Raw genomic sequence first — 21,392 nt, 5'->3', positions numbered from 1 at the left:
ACATGTCGCGAGGTGGGGCCCCGAGCTGAACCGGGATCACGCAACCGTAACTGACTTCTGGGGAGGTTTGTGCCTTGTTGCCAAGGCAACCGATGTTTGAGATTGTCAAAGAAATGGCGCTCGCTCCAGCACTAGAAAGCTCAGAGCCGCGCCGGAGCATGTTTTGCCAACGTTGCCGCTCTCCACCACGCGTCGCCCCAAGCTGAACTGGTCCAGAGCCTTCTATAGTTGTATAGAAGGCTCTGAACTGGTCACATGATTGAAGCGTTTTGTGCACGGGTTCTGTATCGGTTTAAAATGTCTTTTTCACATGCCACCGGCAGGAATTACCACCACCGCAAAATAAGACCCGGCACCAGCGGGGCCACATCTGATACGGCGCTTTTTGGATAAACAGTGCGCGGTGCATGAGGGGCATGAGGGACCGAGCGCACGATCGTCCTCGAGCGGCTGCGAGTTCGCCGCCGATTAAAAGTCACGTGCTGCCCTGCAGCAACGCACACCGCGAAAGGGCAAGGCCAGGCCACCGCACAAATGCGGCCAGATTTTTCGTTCGCTTTTCCAGCCTTGAGCGGAGTGAGGGATTCTAGGTGTCAACAAAGCTTGCCCGTAGCAGATGGCAGTATGAGCAGCGCGATAGCGGAAGTACGTCACCGCCGAGGAGCGCAGCATCACGGGAGGGAAGGCTGGCGCGCAGTCAACAGCGGAGAGTAAGTTGAAAGAAGGAAGAAACGCGGCGCGACGATAATGCGCAGTTTTTGATTTACGATTTCTCAGCTAATACTCATCGCTTTAACAAAATTCTTGCGGGAGGAGATTGCTAATACATTGTCTTATTTGGTTACATGTACATCCATGCATCGGCGGAAGGTATTTCAAGACCCCTTTAAATGCAGTTTATACATATGCAGTGTAATGCCCGGTAGAGAAACTTGTAGTCAACGAAAACCTTTATTATGTCATGGTGGCACAATAGCACAATTTGCAATGAGGACAGGAAGGAAGGAAACAGTGAAGAAAAAGAACACAGTGCTCATCCTGTTTTCTTCCTTTCTGTCTACATTACAAATTGTGCTGTTGTGCCACCATGATCAACATTCACCAACTCGCCGAGCTGTCCATACTTCTGCTCTTAATTATAGAAGCCCACACAACTTTGAAGTCTTTAGAAAGGCGATATCCTTGTCACAACATGTGAGGATTTGAAGGTTGTGGTAGCACTGTGAGGAGACGACAAAGTACTGTCTGTTGCTGCTGCTGCCCCGTTGCAGGCTTCTGCAGATCTCGTCGTTCAATGGCAAGATGAACGCCCTGAACGAAGTTAACAAGGTGATCGCCAACGTGTCCTACTACGCCCACCGGCACGCCGCCGCGGGGGGCGGGGGCGGCGCGGACGAGGAGGAGTGGCTCACGGCCGAGCGCATGGCGGTGAGTTCAGTGCCTCCTTCTCCTCTTCCTGGGCTTGAGGAACCGTTCCGTACTTGAACCGCCCATGACTCGCAGGAGTGGATCAAGGAGAACAAGGTGCTGCAGATCGTGCTGCGCGACAGCCTGCACCAGCCCCAGTACGTGGAGAAGCTGGAGAAGATTGTGCGCTTTGTGATCAAGGAGAAGGCGCTGACGCTGGGCGACCTAGACGACCTGTGGGCGGCGCAGAGCGGCAAGCACGAGGCCATCGTGCAGAACGTGCACGAGCTGCTGGCTAAGCTGGCGTGGGACTTCTCGGCCGAGCAGCTGGACCACCTGTTCGGCTGCTTCCAGGCGAGCTGGGCGTGCGCGGCCAAGCGGCAGCGCGAGAAGCTCCTCGAGCTGATCCGCCGCCTGGCCGAGGACGACAAGGAGGGCCTCATGGCCCACAAGGTCCTGCAGCTGCTCTGGAGCCTCGCCCACAGCCGCCAGGTGCCCACCGACACCATGGAGCTGGCCCTCAGCTTCCATGTCAAGATCCTCGACTACTCCTGCTCCCAGGACCGCGACGCCCAGAAGGCCCACTGGCTCGACCGATGCGTCCAGGTACGCCCCAGGGGCCCGCTTTGAGGCCTCTCCTGTTCGCGGTTTTAGGCCGCTCAGCACTGCTGCATGGCAGCTCCACGTTTTGTTTGCCTTTGGGATTTCTATTCCAAGAGCACTTTTGCGCTGCCTAGGAACTGCTCAGGGCTGCTGTGGACAGGCGAATAGAAGGGACCATTTGTTTGCAGAAATGGGTTTGAAACCGTCAGGGAAAATATGGTGAGGAGAGAGAGTTATCACAGCAACGGAATGTTTTCTTCTGGCCCCGCAAGTGTTCTTGGGGTTTATACATTTAGCCTTCCCCCTTCAAACCACAAAATGGTTGGACCGCATTGTAACAAAACGGGCTGTAACAAAGTGGTGGATGAGTTGAAGGAATCATGGTTACCCTAAGTAGTATTGGTAGTGCATTATACAGTGCTTACAGCAAAGTACAGAATCAACTCGACTGTAACGCAACCCCATGCTTGTAATGCAAGGGCAACTTTTTACTGTGGCCGAAAAAAGAAAATTAGGCTGTTATGCCTCGCTTCTTTGCGTGTTAATATTCGCTGGTTGAGGCGCCAAGCACATTTGCTGCTCGTACGACCGCATGTTGAAATGGACCTGCTTGCCTACTGCGCAGTGGTTCATGTGTCGTGTCGGTCATCACGAGAATGTGGTTTTAATCCTGGCCTTGGCCATCACTCTTGCTTTTTGTGGGTCTATTGAGAGGCCATTGCGCGACAACCAAGTCATTGCATGCAGTTTTCTTGTAACAAAATTACCGTTCTTCTGTACAGTCGAACCCGACAATATCGAACCTGTTTACATTGAATTATCCTTTATATCGAACTATTTCTGGTTATATATAAAAAAGTGCACTTATATCGAACAAAAATAGCAGTGACTGCTGATATGTTGAGCCCCAAATGACGCAGAAGTTGGCTTCCCAAGTTGGCTTTCTCTCAGGGCGGAGGAGAAATTCTGTTTGTACACCAGTGGTTTAGCCCGGTCGCTCTTGAGCAGTAGTGGGTGGGTCTTTCTCCTCCTTCCCTTCGCTCTCCCTATTGTGACTGCGACTGCACCACAGTGCCGTGCAGGGTGAGCCGTCGTCACCCCCGTTGCGAAAAGTGATCCTGGCCTGCTCGGCATACTTTTTTTTTCTTACGTTGTGTTTGCGGCGTTCGCGCATTTGCGGGCTTTTTTCCAAAGGGTAGTTGTGGTGGGTAGCGCTAGTGTCACTAAATAAAGGCTTATTTAGTGGCTCTAGCTAGCGGGAAGCGTCAGAATTTGCCTTTCACCGTGAAGCAGGCAATCGTAAATCAAGTCGAACTTGGTGAGGAGATGGCCGTCCCTGTGATGCATGAGATTCCCAAGAACACCTTCTCGAAGTAGGTTCTGGGCAGATGCCACTAAAGAAACCGCCTGAAATGGCATCAAACCCTGAGGAGTGCAACAAAGTTGCTGCCGGTGTTGCGAAAGTGTGGAGGGAGCTGTCGGAATTTCCAGACGCCATTGGCGGATCAATGGTCGGCGAGTTTGTGAGTGTGGATGAAGGTGTCGCGACCACGGGAGAGTTTGGAAGACTAAATTACTGACATGTACCGAGGGCAAGTGAAAGTGGGTGCAACGAGGAAAGCAACGATGATTCTTTGCCTACAACCTCCAAAGTGATTGGTGCACTCGCACTAGTCCGGCGCTTCTTTGCAAATTCGAAAGGTTGCAGCTCAGCTGCCCCGACTCTTCACAAAATGTGGAGAAGTGTGTGTACTGTGTCAGGCAGCAAGGTTGTTCAAGCAGAAGATACAGGTCTATTTCATGCGAAAGTACGGCAGTTTCATCAATAAAGTGTTCTTATAAATGGTATGTGCTTTTATGACTTCCAATTCCTTAGCTTGCTTATACAGAATTATCCGCTATGTCAAACTGATAGGTGTTTTATTGCGAGTTCGATATAACTGTTTGACTCTCTTGTGAGGAAGACTGCGTCGCGTCGATATTGAAAAACTGCTCAGTCTAGAAGCAGTTATTGGTAAATCATTGACAAAAATGTTTAACAATAGCGGGGACAAAATTGAACCCTGTGGCACTCCAGATTTCAAGAACAGCTTTTTACTAAGAGAGTATGTATGTAGGGTTACAACTTGACTCTTATTGTGAGTATTGTGAGCACTCTTTACTACACCGCCAGCGGTGGTTATGAAGAGCACCGTGTGGGAGAACTCCGGAGAACAGTACCTGCACTTTGTCTTTGTCTGTACAGAATCGTCAGCCGTCCCTGCATATGAGGGTTACAATAAGTGCCACTACGGACCCCCGGTCTCTCAGTGTTGTTGACAATGTTGTCCTTTTTTTTGCTGGCGCAGGAGCTTCGCCAGGACCCCCAGTGGGCGCTGCCTGCACTGCGCCATATGCAGGAGGTGGCCGGCCTGTACTCGGAGGCGCCCCTGGGGCCCGCGGGGGGCTCGTCCTCGTCGGGGGCACGGGGGGGCGCCGGTGTCGGGGGCGGGGGCTCGTCGTCGTCGGGGGCGCCCGGCGCGCAGGCCCTGTACCGGCACGAGGTGATCAACCGGCTGCAGCAGCAGCACTCGCTCGTCGTGCTGGTGGCCGACGGCCTGTCGGCCTACATGGCGCGCGCCCAGCGGCTGGTGGCGGAGCGGCCGGACCCGACGCGCGTCTACGCCGACTCGCGCTACTCGCACGTGCAGCAGGTGCAGGAGCGGCTCAAGTTCCTGCGCTTCCTGCTCAAGGACGGCCAGCTGTGGCTGTGCGCGGCGCAGGCCAAGCAGATCTGGCACTGCCTGGCGGAGAACGCGGCCTACCCAACGGACCGGGAGGCCTGCTTCCGCTGGTTCTCCAAGCTGATGGGCGACGAGCCCGACCTGGACCCCGAGATCAACCAGGAGTTCTTCGAGCAGAATGTGCTGCAGCTGGACCCCGCGCTGCTGACGGAGAGCGGCCTGCGCTGCTTCGAGCGCTTCTTCCGGGCGGTGAACTGCCGCCAGGGGCGGCTGCTGCTGCGGCGGCGCACGCACCTGCTCGAGGACCCCGAGCTGCTGGGCACGGACTACCTGTGGCGGGTGGTGATGCACGCCAGCGACCCCGTGGCCGACCGGGCCATCGAGCTGCTGCGCGAGACCTTCACCAACCTGGGGCCCCGGCTGCAGGGCTCGCGCACCGACATCCACGAGGACATGGTGCAGCAGTGCATGGACCGGCTCAAGGCCGCCTACGACACCGCCTGCGCGCTCGTCACGGGCAGGGGGGAGGGAGGGGAAGGGGGCGACAACGGGAACAATAGCCCGGACGTGCGGGAGTGCGGCACGCGCATGGTGCGGGCGCTGCGGGTGCTCTCGGAGTACGTGGCCCAGTGCGACGGAGACTACCCCCACGACCGGGCCATCCTGCCTATGTCTCGGTGAGTGGCTGGTGGGCTCGGTGGGGGCAAATGAAATGAACAAGGGGACCAGATAATGAAGTTGGGGGCTGGTCTCGAAGTGGTTTGTGTAACGAGTGCAGTTCTGTTGCATGCTGTGGTGTGCACTTTGAAGTGATCATATTCTCGGGACAAAGTAAGGAAGGACAGATAGACAAATAACAACATTCTTCAATGAAGCACCAGCAAAAACAGCAGTCGACCCTTTCTCGAGAAATTCGGAAAGCACTCAAGAGCAAGGGTAAAGAAGCAAGCTAGCAAGCGAGCAAGTTGGCAGTCGTTGCATGGGACAGGCATAATCTACCTTTCCTCGGTCATGCCCCAGTTTTGGCATGGGGTCAAATGTGTGTATGGGCATAAAACCGATCACTGTATTTACTCAATTCTAACATTCCCCCGACTCCCTTGCACATGTTTTTCTACTGGAAAAAGCTAAATGCGAAAATTTGCCTCTGAGAACTATCCATTAAACGGGCCCTGAAAGAGGTTTTGCCAATACCGTATTTCCGCGCGTATTACCCTCCCCTGCATGTAATCCACACCTCCACTTTCAGCTCGCCGGAAAAGGCAAAAAATCATCGCGTATTGCCCGCACATTTGGTACAGGAAAGGCTGCACCAAAGCTACTGCTCAAGCAACACATCACATACTATGTAGACAGAAAAAGCGTATATTTAGGAAGTAAAATACACTGACTGCAAGGCGGAAATCACAATTCACTCAGTGTTGCAGCTCTCGCTAGAGCTATCACTTGAGCCGCAGTTGTTGCTGTTGTACACAAGGTCATCTTCGCGGCACACCGCACATTGCAGTGAAGCTGCACTAAAAGAAAAACTCCGCGTATTATCCGCCCCCCTATTTTGTGAGTGAAATTTTCGCATTTTCGGTGCGGGTTATATGCGCGAAAATACGGTAAATGGGTGTTCACATTTTCAGGTAAATCACTGTCCCAGTAATCACCTCCTTCAAGAATTTTGTTAGAGTAATGAGTATTAGTGCAGATGTTGCAAATCAAAACATTGCATTATTGCCTGTGCTGCGATCCACCCTCGTTTCGTCCACCTCCTCGCCCCGTGTGGGCGTGACTGCCCATGATGCCTCACCTCTCAGTGACGTCTGCAAGAACATCCGGTTGTGGGTGTCGTCTGCTACGGCGATATTCTGCGTCCCAGCATCGCTATGGGATGGGGCCATCTCACTTTCAGTGTTCTGTTTTGCGCTGTTTTTTCTTTTATCATTATACTTATCAATCCCGCACTCCCCTCGTGGCTGGAAAAGCTGGCGGAAGGAAGGGGGCGGGACTTTTACACTTCGACACCACGCCGGAAGACCACGCAAAAAGAGAACGGCCCTGTAACCGCACTTTCGTGGCGATGACATGTCTTGGTACATATTCGAGTCTAAAATGACTAAAGAATCACCTCAAAATTTGCTAGAGTGAGCACGTACATGTGTTCCGAACGAACATCGGTTTATAGAGTGCTTAATTGGCCGCTCGTTCGTTCCAGTGTAGAGCTTGATCGTGTTCTGGGGAAGCCATGCACGCGTGTACACAGGCAGTTGTAATATTCCATTCCGCCATTCCATTCGGTTGTAAACCTTTATAACCGTCACAAACAAGCAGCCAAAAGGTTGCACGGTACGGCACAGGGACTTTTTAGAGCGCGTCATGCATTCCATTTCCCCCTTCCCGTTTACTTTCTGGGAAACTTCTATGCGACTATGCATTTATAACCTACTATACAAGTATGCCATAACAGATATTTCGAGCGGTCTTTGAAGAGTAACGTGAGTTTCGGGGCCGTGCGCGGCTCCCTCTTTGTTCGACTGTGCGTATGATTGCACAAAGCAATTATTCCACCCTCACTGTTTCTCCGGGTGGCCTGGAGCCCTTTTTATCTCTATAAAGGCTGTTCGTTCATATTTTTACGTGCTCAGTGCTGCTTATTGCGTTATGTGGAGGGTTTGGTTGCCGGCCGCGGCCCTATATTCCCCCCCCTTCTCCCCCTCCTCCCCCACACTCACCCCCAGGCCTACCTTGTGTCTTGTTTAAGTGGATGGAAGGAGGTTGTGTTTGCTCTATCTAAAGACATACCAATTTTTCAAAATACACACATTGGTATTTCTTCCTACGAAAGTACAATTGCCTTTTATAACAAAGCACAAGCTTAAAACTGAACAAATTGTGCCAGTTACTTAAACGATGCATTCATGTTTGGTATGGTAGTTCCACAGTTCAACTAGAAAGTTCTCTTTTGGATTCACGAATACGATTTGCAAACTGTGCCACTTAACCCTTTGAGGGTAGAATTTTTTCGCCAAATGCGACCCCTTAGGGTCGATTTTTTTTATTGCTGATTTAAATTCTTCAGATGAATCTATTCCAAGAAAAAATTATAGTAATTTTTTTAGGGTGACCATAAAGTGACAAAAAAATCGCTTATGTTGTTGCATATTTGTGGCTTATTCGTGACTAACACAAGAAAAATTCTAAATAAAAACGAGAGAGTAACAAGCCGGCGCCTTTTGAGTGAATCAAAATCAGATAGACATCACTTTCGCAGGCGCAAAAAGTGGGAAGCGCCCGGAGGCAAATACTGAAACCAGCCGCTGCGCGCGTGTGGCCAGATGCAGGAGCGATGGGCGGTGCACCGCTCATAAAATACAAAAAAGGAGAAAAGAGCCTTATCAGTTTCGCAGGCGACCTTGGTCTGTGGCGCAAAAAGCGAGAGGCACCCGGGTGCCAGGTGGGCGATACCTAGCGCGCCCCCTCGTTAGCAGATGCGCAAACGATAGCCGGCGCACCGCTGAAGTAAATCATAAAAAAATAAAAAGAAGAGCCATTGGCGCAGGAAAAGAAAAGCTGACGTATTTCCGAAGTGTGGCAGCACATGCCAAGCAAGAGAAGTTGGCGAAAAAGGCGCGCTTTTTAAAAATACAAGCAATGCCGTACATGTACACCGTTGACCATTTTGAAAGTTTGCCGATGCCGTACATGTACGGCCGTGACCCTCAAAGGGTTAAAAAAAAAATGCACAGGCAAAAAAAAAAGGGAAAAGCAAGACACTGCTGAGATTTGAATCGGCGACTTTAATTAAGTGAACGAGAGGCTTTCGCCCACTGCGTTGCAACATAACTGGAGATGGCGCGGAAATAACCTGCATGCTAGATTGAGGCCCACCCTTTGTGTCATATCTGTTTTCTACCTGATTTCAAGAATTTCCGGCTGGTCAACTGGACATTTCTTGAATAACAGTCTGGGCTATAAGGTTCCATGAAGCCCTCACCATAGCAGGTCTCCAGCAACAGCACTGTTTCGGGGAGATAAGTGATTGCAGATATGTGCCTGGCTGTGACTGCGATTTTGCCCCGCGGGAATAGTGCTTACCGTATTTTTGTTTTGCGTTTTACACTAAAAACTTTAGTCGATGTTGATTCTGCTCTTAATTAACTGAGCTTGTATTTTCTGCAAGCGTTGCCGGTCGCACGAGAATATGCAGTTTGCAACTCTGGGAAATGAATTGTCGCCAAAGCAAACGGCTGAAGCGTTTTAAACCGAAACAGGGATCACGTTAGTGCTAGTGTTAAGTTGTATGAGCTTCATGGACTTTATGGGCTTCATGGACACTCTATGAACTAACAGAACAGAGCTGTATTCAATTGGCGGTGAGATCTTTGAGTGGCGCCCCCTGGCTCTGACGTCGGCTTAGGGATTCGCGCCGCTGTCGTCTGCTACACTCCGCTTGTGAGGGGCAACAGTGCCTGGGCTCGAAATCGCCCGCTTCGTTGCTGTAGTGCGTTAAAAAGCGTATTTCTAGCGACTCAGTTATTTTGCCAGCTTCTGACGCATCTTAATAATTTGAAGCTGTATCCCCCACAAGTTTGCAACACACGAAGAGATAGAGAACAACTTTCTTCAGAGTATCGGTCAGAAGATCGTGTGTAACTCGTCCTTTCTTGCTTATTCGCGAGGATCAGCGATCAGAGCTTCTTGATAAGTATTCAAAATGCGTAGGCTTCCCTGCAGTGTTTTGAGATGCTCCTATGAAGACTCAACAGTCTAATACAACGTACCAAGCAGCGGCCTCTACACGCTCATCGCACAGCAGGAAATAAAACGGCTTTCTTCTGTTTCTTTGGTTGTGTTCTTGTATCGGATTAATGTTTCTTGCTTTTTTTTTCTGCCCAACACATTAATTTTTTCTGCTCCATCACCAACTGCTTATTAGGAGGCTTCGGGATGTTTGGGAGCCTCACAAAGGTCGTGTGGATATTTCCTTCATTTTGTATGGCATACATTCCCTTCTTCACAAATTGGCTTTCATTACGGCTGCGTGCAAGAAGGTGCATATCCGCAGCGTGCTTTGTTTATTCACATGCAAATACAATTAGAAGGTTTGTGCGACGCCACCGCGATCGCGCCCTAAACAACGTCGTCCATGCAGTACTCGAAAGTGCCTTTTGTGCTCCGAATTTCTATCGTAATTATATCGTTATCATAACGAATTGACTCTCAACTCGAACAATGATGACATGATTACGGTGTTGAAGGCATGATATACTCGCTAACTAACGTAATAAGTAGTATACCTGCATATATTACAAGACTCGACACCGAAGAAGAATTCCAAGTAGCTCTTTATTGCTTTACAAAAAACCCTTCCAGGCGCGAAGAACAAATCCTATTCTACTCGGGATGGCGTTCTATGATTTGAAGAAAATTACTTTTACTCTCTTGTCCTGAACTGAGGACCCGGCCCACTAACCAGATAGATTTAATTGTTAAACAGAGTTTCCCCCTCCTCCTCTTACCCCTCCTCCTCCTTTTGAGTGCAGTATTCCTATAACGCATACCCGAATATCGGGAAGATATGGCTGTGCAAAATGTTCCGAAATATCCCTCCAGGTCTTAACAAATATATATGTGTTACTATAAATTTAACGAAGACGTGACTCGTTTTGCTCAATAAACCTCCATACTGGTTAGATGCCTGGTATAGAATCAGCACGCGCGTATATACACACTCGGTTATTTGGAACTCAACCTGCAGTTTTTGCAGTCTATAGTGCATGTCGGCAAACATTCATGCCTTGACAACGTAAAGTGATGTGACAAAACGCGTTCGAGCGTTCGGCAAGGTTGCAAAAACTGTTTTACCTTACATATGATTACCGGGAATCGTGATGCCATCTGCCAAAGCCGACAGCCCTGAAAGCCTAGAATTTGTTTTGGTCTTCCATTTTCGCTGTTGTCGGTTATTAGCAGCTGACTGTTCCTTTTGTTCGAATGCTTACATGAGAAGCTGACGCCTAGCTCCGACTCTTCACGCTCCGCACAGGACCGGCTTCGCAAGGAATGGGGTGGCACCGGCAATGTTTCTCCCGTAGCGGTATCCAAAACTATACTTTAATTGACACCATGAGCTAGTGTATGCGATTTTAAGCCTATTATTATGATAAAAAGTTACCCACACGCCAATTCTGGTGCGGACAAGCATCAGACGTTGATTGAGCGCAAAGAAACAGCAGGGAGAGCGATCCTGAGTGAAGCAGACGACAAATGCGAGAATCCCTAAGCTGACGTCACGGACGCGCGCTTCGCAGCGCCGCCTGTGTTCGCGCTCACCGCCAATACGGCACGAATATTGTTGGAGCGCAGTTTTTACTTCTCGATAACAAAGTAGTGGTAACAGAGTAAAAAACATAAATATGGGCGAACACGATATTGTTAAGCGTGCTGCAAGAAGCGCTAATTAACCAAAGGTGCCACCGTGACCCGTTGACGCTGAGTAGATGACACTTCTCTTCGCCGGAAGTGAGAGAAAGGGCCACCCAATGCAATATTTCTGCCTCGTGATGCACATGGGAGAATGAATGACGTACATATAAGAAGATGGAAGAGCCCAAAAACATGCAGGAAAGGGTAGAAACGCGACAACAAACTTTGCAATGAAAGTATAAGCTTTTCGCTGCACGTAAAAATGTTATATACTTGGCACAGATGACGTTGACCACCCAACCTAACGATTGCACTATTAATTTAGTGTGCTCAAAATACCTTTGAGGTCTCTTTAAAGAGGCCCTAAAAAGGGTTGTGTGGACTGCTATTTTACGCATGCAAGTGTTGGAGGACTATCCAAGGAACCTACTCCCGCAAAAAGGTTTAAAAGTGCTAAGTACTCACTTAAGAGGGCTCTCGCTGTTTTATCCCACCTCAATTCACTGTTGGTGCTACAAGCTCACCAGTTTTAAGCAAGACCACAGGCCGTTGTTGCTCCAAGATATGTGCAGTCATTGGCCAAACTCGGCAATATGGCATGTTTATATATGCATTTTTAGCATCTGGTGTGCATGCTTTGCCGACTAATGGTTGTGCGTGGTCACTTTCCTTCTCATGCTCGCCGCGCCCACATGTGGGCATTAGTCTTAGAATAGGGTAACCCAGCATTTGAGGGGAAAGATTGGGGGTACCCTAAACACTGCAGGCGTAGCCACGGCAATTCTTGAAGATTTCCACCACTGACTAGCGGGGGGTTGCATGAACAGGGCTCTTCGTGGCCAGTTCACATGTGTTAATTCAGCTTGAGATCCCAGCAGTTATTCAATCGCTGCTTTCACTAGCAGCACGAATGACTATCCGCAGCGCAATTTTTCACCACACTATCATCCCTTTTACTGCATGTGTAATTTTGTTTTTGGTGATGATGAGTTCCATTCTGGCAGGCAGTGACAAGCTTTCGCTGCTGCAGCTTATGTCCACCCATTCGTGCACATCACCCGCCGTGCGAACAGCTGCTTGCACCAGTGGCACGTGGAGTGTTTCTGCCTGCAGAAAACACTCAATGCTTTGCAGTGTTGTCCGTTTCTTGTGACAGAACTCGGCCAAGGTCGTGCAACAGATGGCTGAGACCCCCGGCATTAGTCACTGTGGAGAGTCGCTCGCGCAGACATCTGCCCAAACTTCCCAACGGAAACGCACCCTGTGGCATTCTATTGTATAATATAGTGGCCGACTATTTTTTCAGACTCCAAAAATGAATTGCTGCATATTCCGGACTTTCCCAAGGAACCACCAGTTGTTGCACAGGAGTAATATATATGAACAATGAATATTTCGGACAAAATAAAGCCGAAAGTTTCATTTTCCGGACAAAAGTTTTCGTGACAGAGCCACGGTGTGACTCCAGGACGCCGCCATTTTGAATTTTAAGCCACCTGACTAGCTTCGGATTGGATGGGGATTGGCTTGACTCCCGCCGGGGTTACAAAATTTGATCTTGGAGGCCATAATTTTGCATCTATACTCGGTGACAACTTAAGAACGGCACCGGAAAGTGCCACTGTGCCTTATCACCGTAGCCGGATGTTTCTCCGCGCGGTGCAAGTAGGGCGTTCCTGGGAATATTTTGAACATGGCGTGAGCCATTGCTGTGATTTTTCGGAGGTAATATGCTTATAAACGACTCCAGTGACGACAAACAAACTGCGTGAGACAAGGCAGACGATATCCCACTTTCATAGCAAACACCTTTCAAAATGCGCGTGCACTGACGTCACGGGTCCGGCGCTTTGGCGGAGTGATACACTACATGAGGTGGTGCCGTTCTTGAGTTGTAACCGAGTGTAGTCTGCAGCGGAAGCCATGGCAAAAGCTTGGAACGGGTCATACGTGGTGGGATTCGCAGCTGCTTCAGTCCCATGTAAATGAAAGAAAATGCGTTTTTGCAACTCGTGGATTTTTCAGACTGCTCTTTTATTCGGACAATTTTTCGTCCCCCTCCAGGGCTGAAAAATTGGTTGGCTACTGTAATGCCTGTGAAATCACCACTCGCAAGAAGTACTTGGGTGTTTTCTGAGTTTTTTTTACAGCAAAGCCTTGGTTTTCACTTATAGGGGGCATGGATAAATCAGCTTAGATTGGACATTTTTTGCGCCTAAGGGCTAGCGTATTGTATTTCCTTCTGTGTGACGATTGAGCCAGTGTTTTTTTTTCGTCCTGCTTGAAGGGCTTCCGTAGCAACATTTTCGCTGTTGTGTTTCACGTCTAAGCACACACGTATCACTGGGTTGTTGTGTGTGCTTAAGGGGGTGCACAGCCATAGATGCCTCACGCCCAATGTGACCTGACGGCTGTCCTGAGTGGTTTGGGTTGGTGTGTTACACAGACGGTAGGATGCCCAGGACATGAAAGGGAAACGGAGAGCCCCATGCTTGTCTGCCAGAATAAAGCACGAGTCCTAAGTTTTATTGAGCTAATTAAATTAGCTTGGATGCATGCTCAATCACAAATTACAAACAAACATGTTTTGTTTTGTTTAGTCGTTGGACTGCTCTCAGCTTCACTGGCCATCCTTCTCCTCCTCCACAGAGTGGAAGGGCACTGATGTTTGTTTAGTCTTTTCAAGCTCCAAAGGTTTGTTCATGCAAAAAATTATTGTGGGAGGATAATTTTTAGATGATTCATTTATTAAATGAACTCAGTATTGCAGTCAAATCTGTTTTATGGAATTTTATGTATAATTTTTAGCTGATTTCCGATCTAATTTTTGTGCCTAGCGTGTTTCTTCAGAATCAGTTTTGTTTGGCACATTACAATGAACGATGTTATTACCAAAATCATACTAAACCTTACAAGTTAGGGTCTATTTGCTGCTACCTATATTAATCAGCAAACTTAATAGGAACCGACTGTAGTAGTGAAGCATAAGGGCTGTTACTTATTTCGCAGTAAACATCGTAGTCATCAGCACGCATGTGAGCAAGAACAGTCCCAGAACTGGGCCCTGTGGCACACCTTAGTAAGCATCGAGGGTTAGCAGCGAGAAATAAACATTTAACATTGCATTAAAACATAGTACCTTGTTGCACTAGTGCATCAAGTGCTGTGCATAATTTAACTCTTAATGAAGACACTCATTCAATATGTGTCTTTATTGGGTTGATCATAACTAACCCGATAGAGTAAATTCTGTTATACATCAAAAAGAAAAATGCTGAACTAAAAATACAGAATAAAGAAATCTCAGAGTGAACCACACATTAAAAGTATTGGTGTTTTTTCACCAGCATCTGGCCTCACCTGGCTGTCTTGTCTGTTTTCGAAGTGAAGAGCGTGTTCCCTTCTCTTGCGTTTGTTCACCACACAGGGTATCTAATTTGATAGGAAGAGTGTGTCGTCCTGTGGTCACTGAACTAGAATGTTCGTCTTTGATCTCCCATGTTCTGGATCTATGTCGATGCCTCCAGGAATAATCACATGGAAAGGGCAAATGCTGTGGCATTCGATTCGCTGACACCCATCTGTGCATGCAATGTTGAATGCGCTTTTGGCATTTGTGTATTTTTTAAGTTCTTTGTGGAGCACAAGTTCACTCCAAGAAATTTTTGTTCTTTGAAGAAACCTGCATCGTCCTTGGTTATGGGACAGTATTTGTGTTTCACGGCAACAAGCCAAACACTGAGGTAGTTATGCGGTATATGTATTGAACACAAAAATGCTGGGGTGAAAAATACACATAGAACGTAGCATTAACCATTTGAGGGTCGAATTTTTTCGCCAAATGCGTCCCCCCAGGGTCGATTTTTTTTTATTGCCGATTTGAATTCTTCGGATGAATCTATTTTGAGAAAAAATTATAATTTTTTTTAGTGTGACCATAAAGTGACAAAAGAAATTGTTGATGTTGTTATATATATGTGGCTGATTCATGAGTAACACAAGAAAAATTCTAAATAAAAATGAGAGTAACAAGCCGGTGCCTTTTGAGTTAATCAAATTCAGATAGACATCAGTTTCGCGGGCGCAAAAAGCGGGAAGCGCCCGGAGGACGATACCAAAATCAGCCGCAGCGCGCGCGCGGGTGCTCGCGTGCGCGCGGCCGGATGCGGGAGCAATAGATGGCGCACCGCTCATAAAATACAAAAAAAAAGGAGAAAAGAGCCTTGTCAGTTTTGCAGGCGACCTTGGTCTGTGGCAGGTGCAAGAAGCGAGAGGCGCCCGGGCGCGAGGTGGGCGATACTTAGCGCGCCCCCCTGTTAGCGGATGCGCAAACGAGAGCCGGCGCGTCGCTGAAGTAAATCATAAAAAAATAAAAAGAAGAACCACCGGCGCAAGAAAAAAATTTGACGTATTTCCGAAGTGTGGCAGCACATGCCAAGCAAGAGAAGTTGGCGAAAAGGCGCGCTTTTTAAAGGTACCAGCAGTGCCGTACATGTATGTCATTGACCATTTTGAAACTGTTTGCCGATGCCGTACATGTACGGCTGTGACCCTCAAAGGGTTAACAGCCGACTACGCGTCACTTAAATTGAACTCTGAACACCTACAACTGTTTCCAAAACGCACTTGCCTCCTTACATTCCAATGGTGGTCTTGTCAGCAATGCACTGTCAGTGAATTCGAAGTGACGCGTCATCAGTGCCATCTTTCCTGTGGTATGGGGACGGGGAGTGGGAACTTTTAAAGAGCCTTCATCTTTTTATTATTATTTCTTTTTCCTGCGGGCAGATATGTCTTTTTTGCTTTTATTTCTGAACACTGACAACGTGGCTGTGTAGGCATCAAAGCGCGGCCATCATCTTGATTTTCTTGCACTTATGATGGAGAGACATCAGCATGGCTACTGGCATTTACAGTGTCTAACACTTTTGGAAAGAAAAGCCAGAAACAATGTGCATAAGAACGAAGCGGTGCCCATTTTTCTGATAGCAACAATATAAATTAACGACGCTGCACTTTGCTGCTGTGGTTTTGGTTTTGTGTGCATCGGTGGCATTTATGGAAGCAGCAGAACATGTTTATGCACCTCCAAAGACTGAAGGCATCCAAGATGTCTCAGGTGCAACGCATGTTCCTGTTCACCGTGGGGCAGGGGAGACTTTTGTTTAGGAATGATTCCACATATAAGACAGTATTAGTTGGGCGCATGCAGCAGCTCTGCGCACGCAAAGAACTTGCGGAGGTGCGAGAGGCGCATGCGCAGTACGTAAACGGGAGCCGCGCACTCTGCGTGTGCCCGCAAGTTTTGGATTCTTGTGTTGCGGGCTTTGCGGGCCGTGCGCGAAGCCCTTCCTGTCCTCTTTCTGGTCTCTCCCGCCTGTGAACGAAAAGAACAAAGGAACGGCGTCTCCCGACAACCACATGTTTCGTTCGCCAATCTGGCGTGCAGTGGCGCTGCGTGACACACAAAGCGCGCATTTCGGCGCTACTGGTTTATCCATGCACCAACTTCTGCGTGCGGTCAACTAAAACTGGTTCTTCGCGAGAACTTCGCTGCGCGCGCTGTGCTGCCCGTATGTGCGCGCGCAACTCTCTGCGTACGCTCCACTAAAACTGTCTATTTAGTGCATTTGGGGTAAAAATATGGTCTGTGCTAGTTTGTCGGTATCTAACCATGGGATGTGTCAAAGTAATTGTGACGCATATATTGCTTTTTGTTCTAAGTACATTTCATTACGTAAGGACATGGAGTATGACATTATCTTCTGACCATTCCTTTTGTCGGTGCCCTTTTTTTGGCTGCCTCCCTGTCACTCCAACGCCTGTGCAAGGGGCCATGGTTTCAGGTGCCTCTTTGATGCACAGCATGTCAGAGTTTCTCAGTAGAATAGACCAGTTGCAAAGCTCCGCTTCAGAATCCAGGCTCTCTGAGCAGCATCCTGTCAAGTGTCCCCTAGATGCGGGACACCAAGGGGACAAAAACTGAACTTTGCTAAAAGTCTACCTCATAGCACAACTTGATAAAATAGAGCTTGCCTTTCAAATTAGCGAACTTTAAATGAGGCGACTTATGTTTCCACGGTTTGTTTTAACACAAAAGTGTTTTATGCCGGGATCCACCAAGGTCTGACTGACGTCATACCCGTCACGGAAATGACATCGCCAAAAAAACGCGACTGCGCCAGGATTTGAGCCGGGTGCTCCGTCGCTGCAATGGGAGGTGCCAGGCGCTTTACCGACGCCGCTACGAGCGGAAGCGCAGGCAGCTGTACGAACGCGTCATGTATCTTTCTGCGCCATATATCTTTTCATATATATAACCTCCTCTATTTCGATGGTGCTGCCGTCTAAGAGAGGTGAAGCGAAGTAGTGCATCATGATGCTAATGAGCGCCGACATTTGGCACCAGCTGAGCTCCTCGCAGCGCAACCGTCTGCCGTATGCTCCATGGAGCAGTGACGCAGTGGTCGCACATGTGCGAAAGTGACGCGCCAGCAGGTTGCCGCTCGCCAAGCACACCCACAAGACAGCGCCGCAAATCATTCTGTTTCGCTGCAGCGGACCATGAACTCACCAAACGATTCGCTGGCAACCCGTTCGGCTTCGTACACATGTTTTGCGAGCGCGTGTGGTTTCATTCGGGTTTACGCAGTGCTCCGGCGCGTGCAATCTAGTGTCTAATGTTGATGTATAACAGTGTCATACTGACGAAATATAAATAGCGATGTGCAAGTTCATGTCGATGCAGAATAAACATTCAACTGATCCTGTGAAGGCACATTTCACTTTCGTGTTCTACCGATTCCTATGAAAGAGGGATCAACCACATTTGTTTTCTTTTATGACTTACAGCAGCAGCCGCAAGCACTTGAGTGCTACTTAAAGGGGTCATGAAGGGAAAATGCATTTGTCTTTGCTTAATTTTGTCTGCTTGAACGGCTTTTTAAAAACAAATCCCAAATATTCTCACAATTCATTGCTTCTGGAATTTAGGAGGCGCCTTTGAAATGTTTGTTTAGAGGTGTATCGCAAGCGACCATGCGTGCATCGTCACTCGGCAGCACAACTAGCAGTGGTGTCATAATAAGAACATTCGGGAGTTAAACAGTTTTTGTATATATTGTTCTGTACTGCTGCAAAAACGATATTTTAAAAATAACGCATCCTTTATTCGTTGCCATAATGTTTTCTGTCGACGTGACCGGTGACTGACTGCTTCGGTTGTGTGGCAACCATTGTAGCAGAACTCAGACCTACTGGCTGGCTGTTTGTAGTCATTTACTCTGCCGAATTTCACGTTGTTTTGCCAAATTATCTTCGGAATCTTGCCTTTTTGTATCAAATGGCACAAAACCGCTCAAGCAAAAAAAAAATAATAAACGTGCCCCGCGTGCGATTCAAACTGTGGGGAACTTCGCTACTGCTGTATTATAAATTCAGTTACTGTGACAGCATATGGGGCGGTGGTGCAAGCAGAGGTGGTGGTAGGACGGCACAGTTACGCGCTCTTCTGGTGCAGGGCGCACCGGGGTCGTCACCTCGTGTTGACGGTGCGCTTCCCGAGCCAGGGGCGCCAAGTGGACGACCTCGAGCTGCTGGCTCACACCAACGACACCTTGGGGGCAGTGCGGCGGCAGATCTACAACAGGTGATGATGGCCCCTCTTCTCCTCTTTTGTTCCGGGGTCGCCTTCTTTGCCAGATGCCAGGGCTTCAGGCACAACCGAGAGGCAGGGGCTCAGTTCTAATTGAAAGCCCCGAACTGCGCACTGGGGGTTGACGTGCTGTTGTTGCAGTGTTCAGACTGCGAGGGAATGCCATGGGAACTGAAGTGAGCAGATACCGTTGAGAACAGCCAAGTCAAACTTCATGATGATGGTTGGATGTTTGTGGTGCAAGGCCAACTAGGGCAAAAAGCGCCAAGACTGATAAAGTCAAACTTCAAGTAATTTAATGATGCGGTAAAGAAGAACACATCTGCTATCAGCGTTCACAGTATCCTGGTTAAACAAACAGAGAAATTGGTGGTACAGTCAAACCTCATTATAACATAGCAGTATTGGTACAGCAACTAAGTTTGTTATATCCGATATTTGTTGTAACAGTACAGGTAAAAATCAGCTCTAACGAATCGAAAATCTGGCTCGTGCAAAAATACTTGATACAGAAATGCATTTTTTAGGCCTTGAATCCACTATAAACAAGGTAACAGCTACCTTTCCCTTTGTTGCATTTCAACCTCAATGAACCGGAACATGAGTGCATGAAATTGCAAAAGAACAAAGTTCACTTGACGAAACAGGCCTGCGTCCTTATTTATTTGATGAAGGATGTGATCTTTGTCTGGTGGCTACTCACAGCACTGAGCAGGATGAAGTTTTCCACAGTCTCCACGAACAAAAGGGCCTTTATACTTCTGCAGTTCCGGACGAAGGGGGCCTTTTTTTTAAGTAGCTTCTCAGACTCCTGGTCAAATATTTCTTCATTATATCCGATATCGCGCACGGCTCTCACAGTTTGAGTTTCGCTACAAAAGAAAAAGTATCATTGAAACGAAGCGCGACCAACCAAACTTTGTATTTAGTTCGCTATAGCTGATAATTCACTATATCAGTGTTCGTTATAATGAGGCTCAACTGTATGCAAGTTTGGTTCGGTTTGCACAAAGTGAACTTGGTTCTTTTGAAATAACCAACCAAGTGTGAGTTCATGACACAGTGGAGCCAGTGAATCAAGGATCTCGGGTGTTAGTGGATGACCAGCATTGCAGCACTGGGTAACTTTGATTTCATGCTTTTCCCACGTCACACACTGGCTGTTGCACTACTGCGACCATAACAGTACACGACAGTACAGTCGGACAATGAGTCTGCTGTAGTAGAGTATGCAGTGGAGTTGACAGTGAGGCTTGAGAATTGCTGTACAATTGCTTGTTACCAGCATTTTGTTTTGGTTTATTATTGTAGCTGAAAAGACTCTCGGGGGAGGTATCGTTTGAGGAGTAACGCCCGTTGTCACTCCCCCCCTTCCCCCTCTCTCACTCCAGGGTGAAGGTGAACAATGCGAGCATGAAGTTGGACCTGTTCCTCAACACGGAGCTCTTGGACCCGGTGGACGACAAGAAGCTCCTCGGACAGCTACCCATCAAGGACAAGGCCGTGCGTATAGGGGCCTTGCTTGCTTGGCGCTCTCATTCTAGGTTGTTCAGCACTGGTGGAGGGGCTATAGAAGCCTCTGAGAGGGGCAGCTTTGCTTATACCCCTGCTACACTAGTGTCCGAATGACATTTGGACCGTATGTCATTTGACTCAAATGCCAAGTTGTGCTGCTTCACTGGAATTAGAAATGCCATTTGGCTCTAATGACATTCGAGCCAAGTGAGCACTCAGAGAGATATTTGGGACTCTCAAATGCCATTTCTAGCGCTCTTGCGCACAGCGTTCTATGTCGGCATAAACAAATACGTTACTGGTGTACCTAAAACCAACAAAATATTCTTAATTGTGGGACTTTGTTTTTTACTTCTCCTTCACTTAAACCGTGATATCAAGGTGTGATAATTCCGTACTCTCAGCATCAGTGCGAGCAAGCGACAAACCAGTGTGGCCAGACAACACAAAACAGCACAAAAAAACCTCAATTGTGATTCAGAATTAAGCAAAAATCTGCAAAAGCTTACGTTATTTATAATGTGATATCATTGTAACGCCAAAGACTGCTGGTAAATTTGATTGTTGCATTATTGTGTGAAAACAGAACTCGGCAGCACCAGCGCCACGCAGCACGGTGAGCGATTGTTAAAGCTTTCAAATACCATGGAAATTGTAGTGGAGCACGGCGGATTCTGAATGGCATTCGAAGCCCCTCATTCGAGTCAAATGCCATTCGGCTCGAATGACATTCGAACGCAAGTGTAGCAGGGGTGCTAGTGACAGCTTTTTGGAGGAAAGGATGAGGAGCTCACAGAGCCCTCTGGGGGCAGGCTGCTGACTTTGGCTAGGTGCATGTGACTATACTCTTTGGAAAGCTGTCGCACTGAACATTCCGGCTTTTGGCTCAACCTGATGCTGCCATTATCTTGAAGTTCTTAATACAGAGCATCATCTCAAAGCCAGTGGAGAGAAGATGCACAAGCACATGAAGGGTGATCCTAACATACTGTGCAGCTACAGCTACTAGTCAGGCCTGTGTGCATCTTGAGTGAAGGGGTGACGCTCTCTTAAACCCTCCGGATGAGAAAGTGGCT

General features: G+C 48.2%; 1 protein-coding gene across 7 annotated transcripts in view; it reads left to right on the top strand.

Moving 5' to 3' along the window:
• Faf (ubiquitin carboxyl-terminal hydrolase-like faf) overlaps positions 1-21,392 on the top strand; it is a 112,485-nt gene that overhangs the window by 29,817 nt on the left and 61,276 nt on the right. For all 7 annotated transcript variants that reach the window (XM_077701627.1, XM_077701624.1, XM_077701626.1 and 4 more), the window contains exons 10-14: positions 1,272-1,428; positions 1,504-2,013; positions 4,359-5,410; positions 18,667-18,795; positions 20,193-20,304. In XM_077701627.1, the coding sequence (XP_077557753.1) occupies positions 1,272-1,428; positions 1,504-2,013; positions 4,359-5,410; positions 18,667-18,795; positions 20,193-20,304 (1,960 nt within the window). The remainder of the gene's footprint in view (positions 1-1,271; positions 1,429-1,503; positions 2,014-4,358; positions 5,411-18,666; positions 18,796-20,192; positions 20,305-21,392) is intronic.

Source organism: Haemaphysalis longicornis, unplaced genomic scaffold, assembly GCF_048455015.1.
Source record: "Haemaphysalis longicornis isolate Haplotype H1 unplaced genomic scaffold, Haemaphysalis longicornis Haplotype H1 scaffold_29, whole genome shotgun sequence".
Taxonomy (NCBI): Eukaryota; Metazoa; Arthropoda; class Arachnida; order Ixodida; family Ixodidae; genus Haemaphysalis; species Haemaphysalis longicornis.
This window is presented reverse-complemented; position numbering and strand designations above follow the sequence as displayed.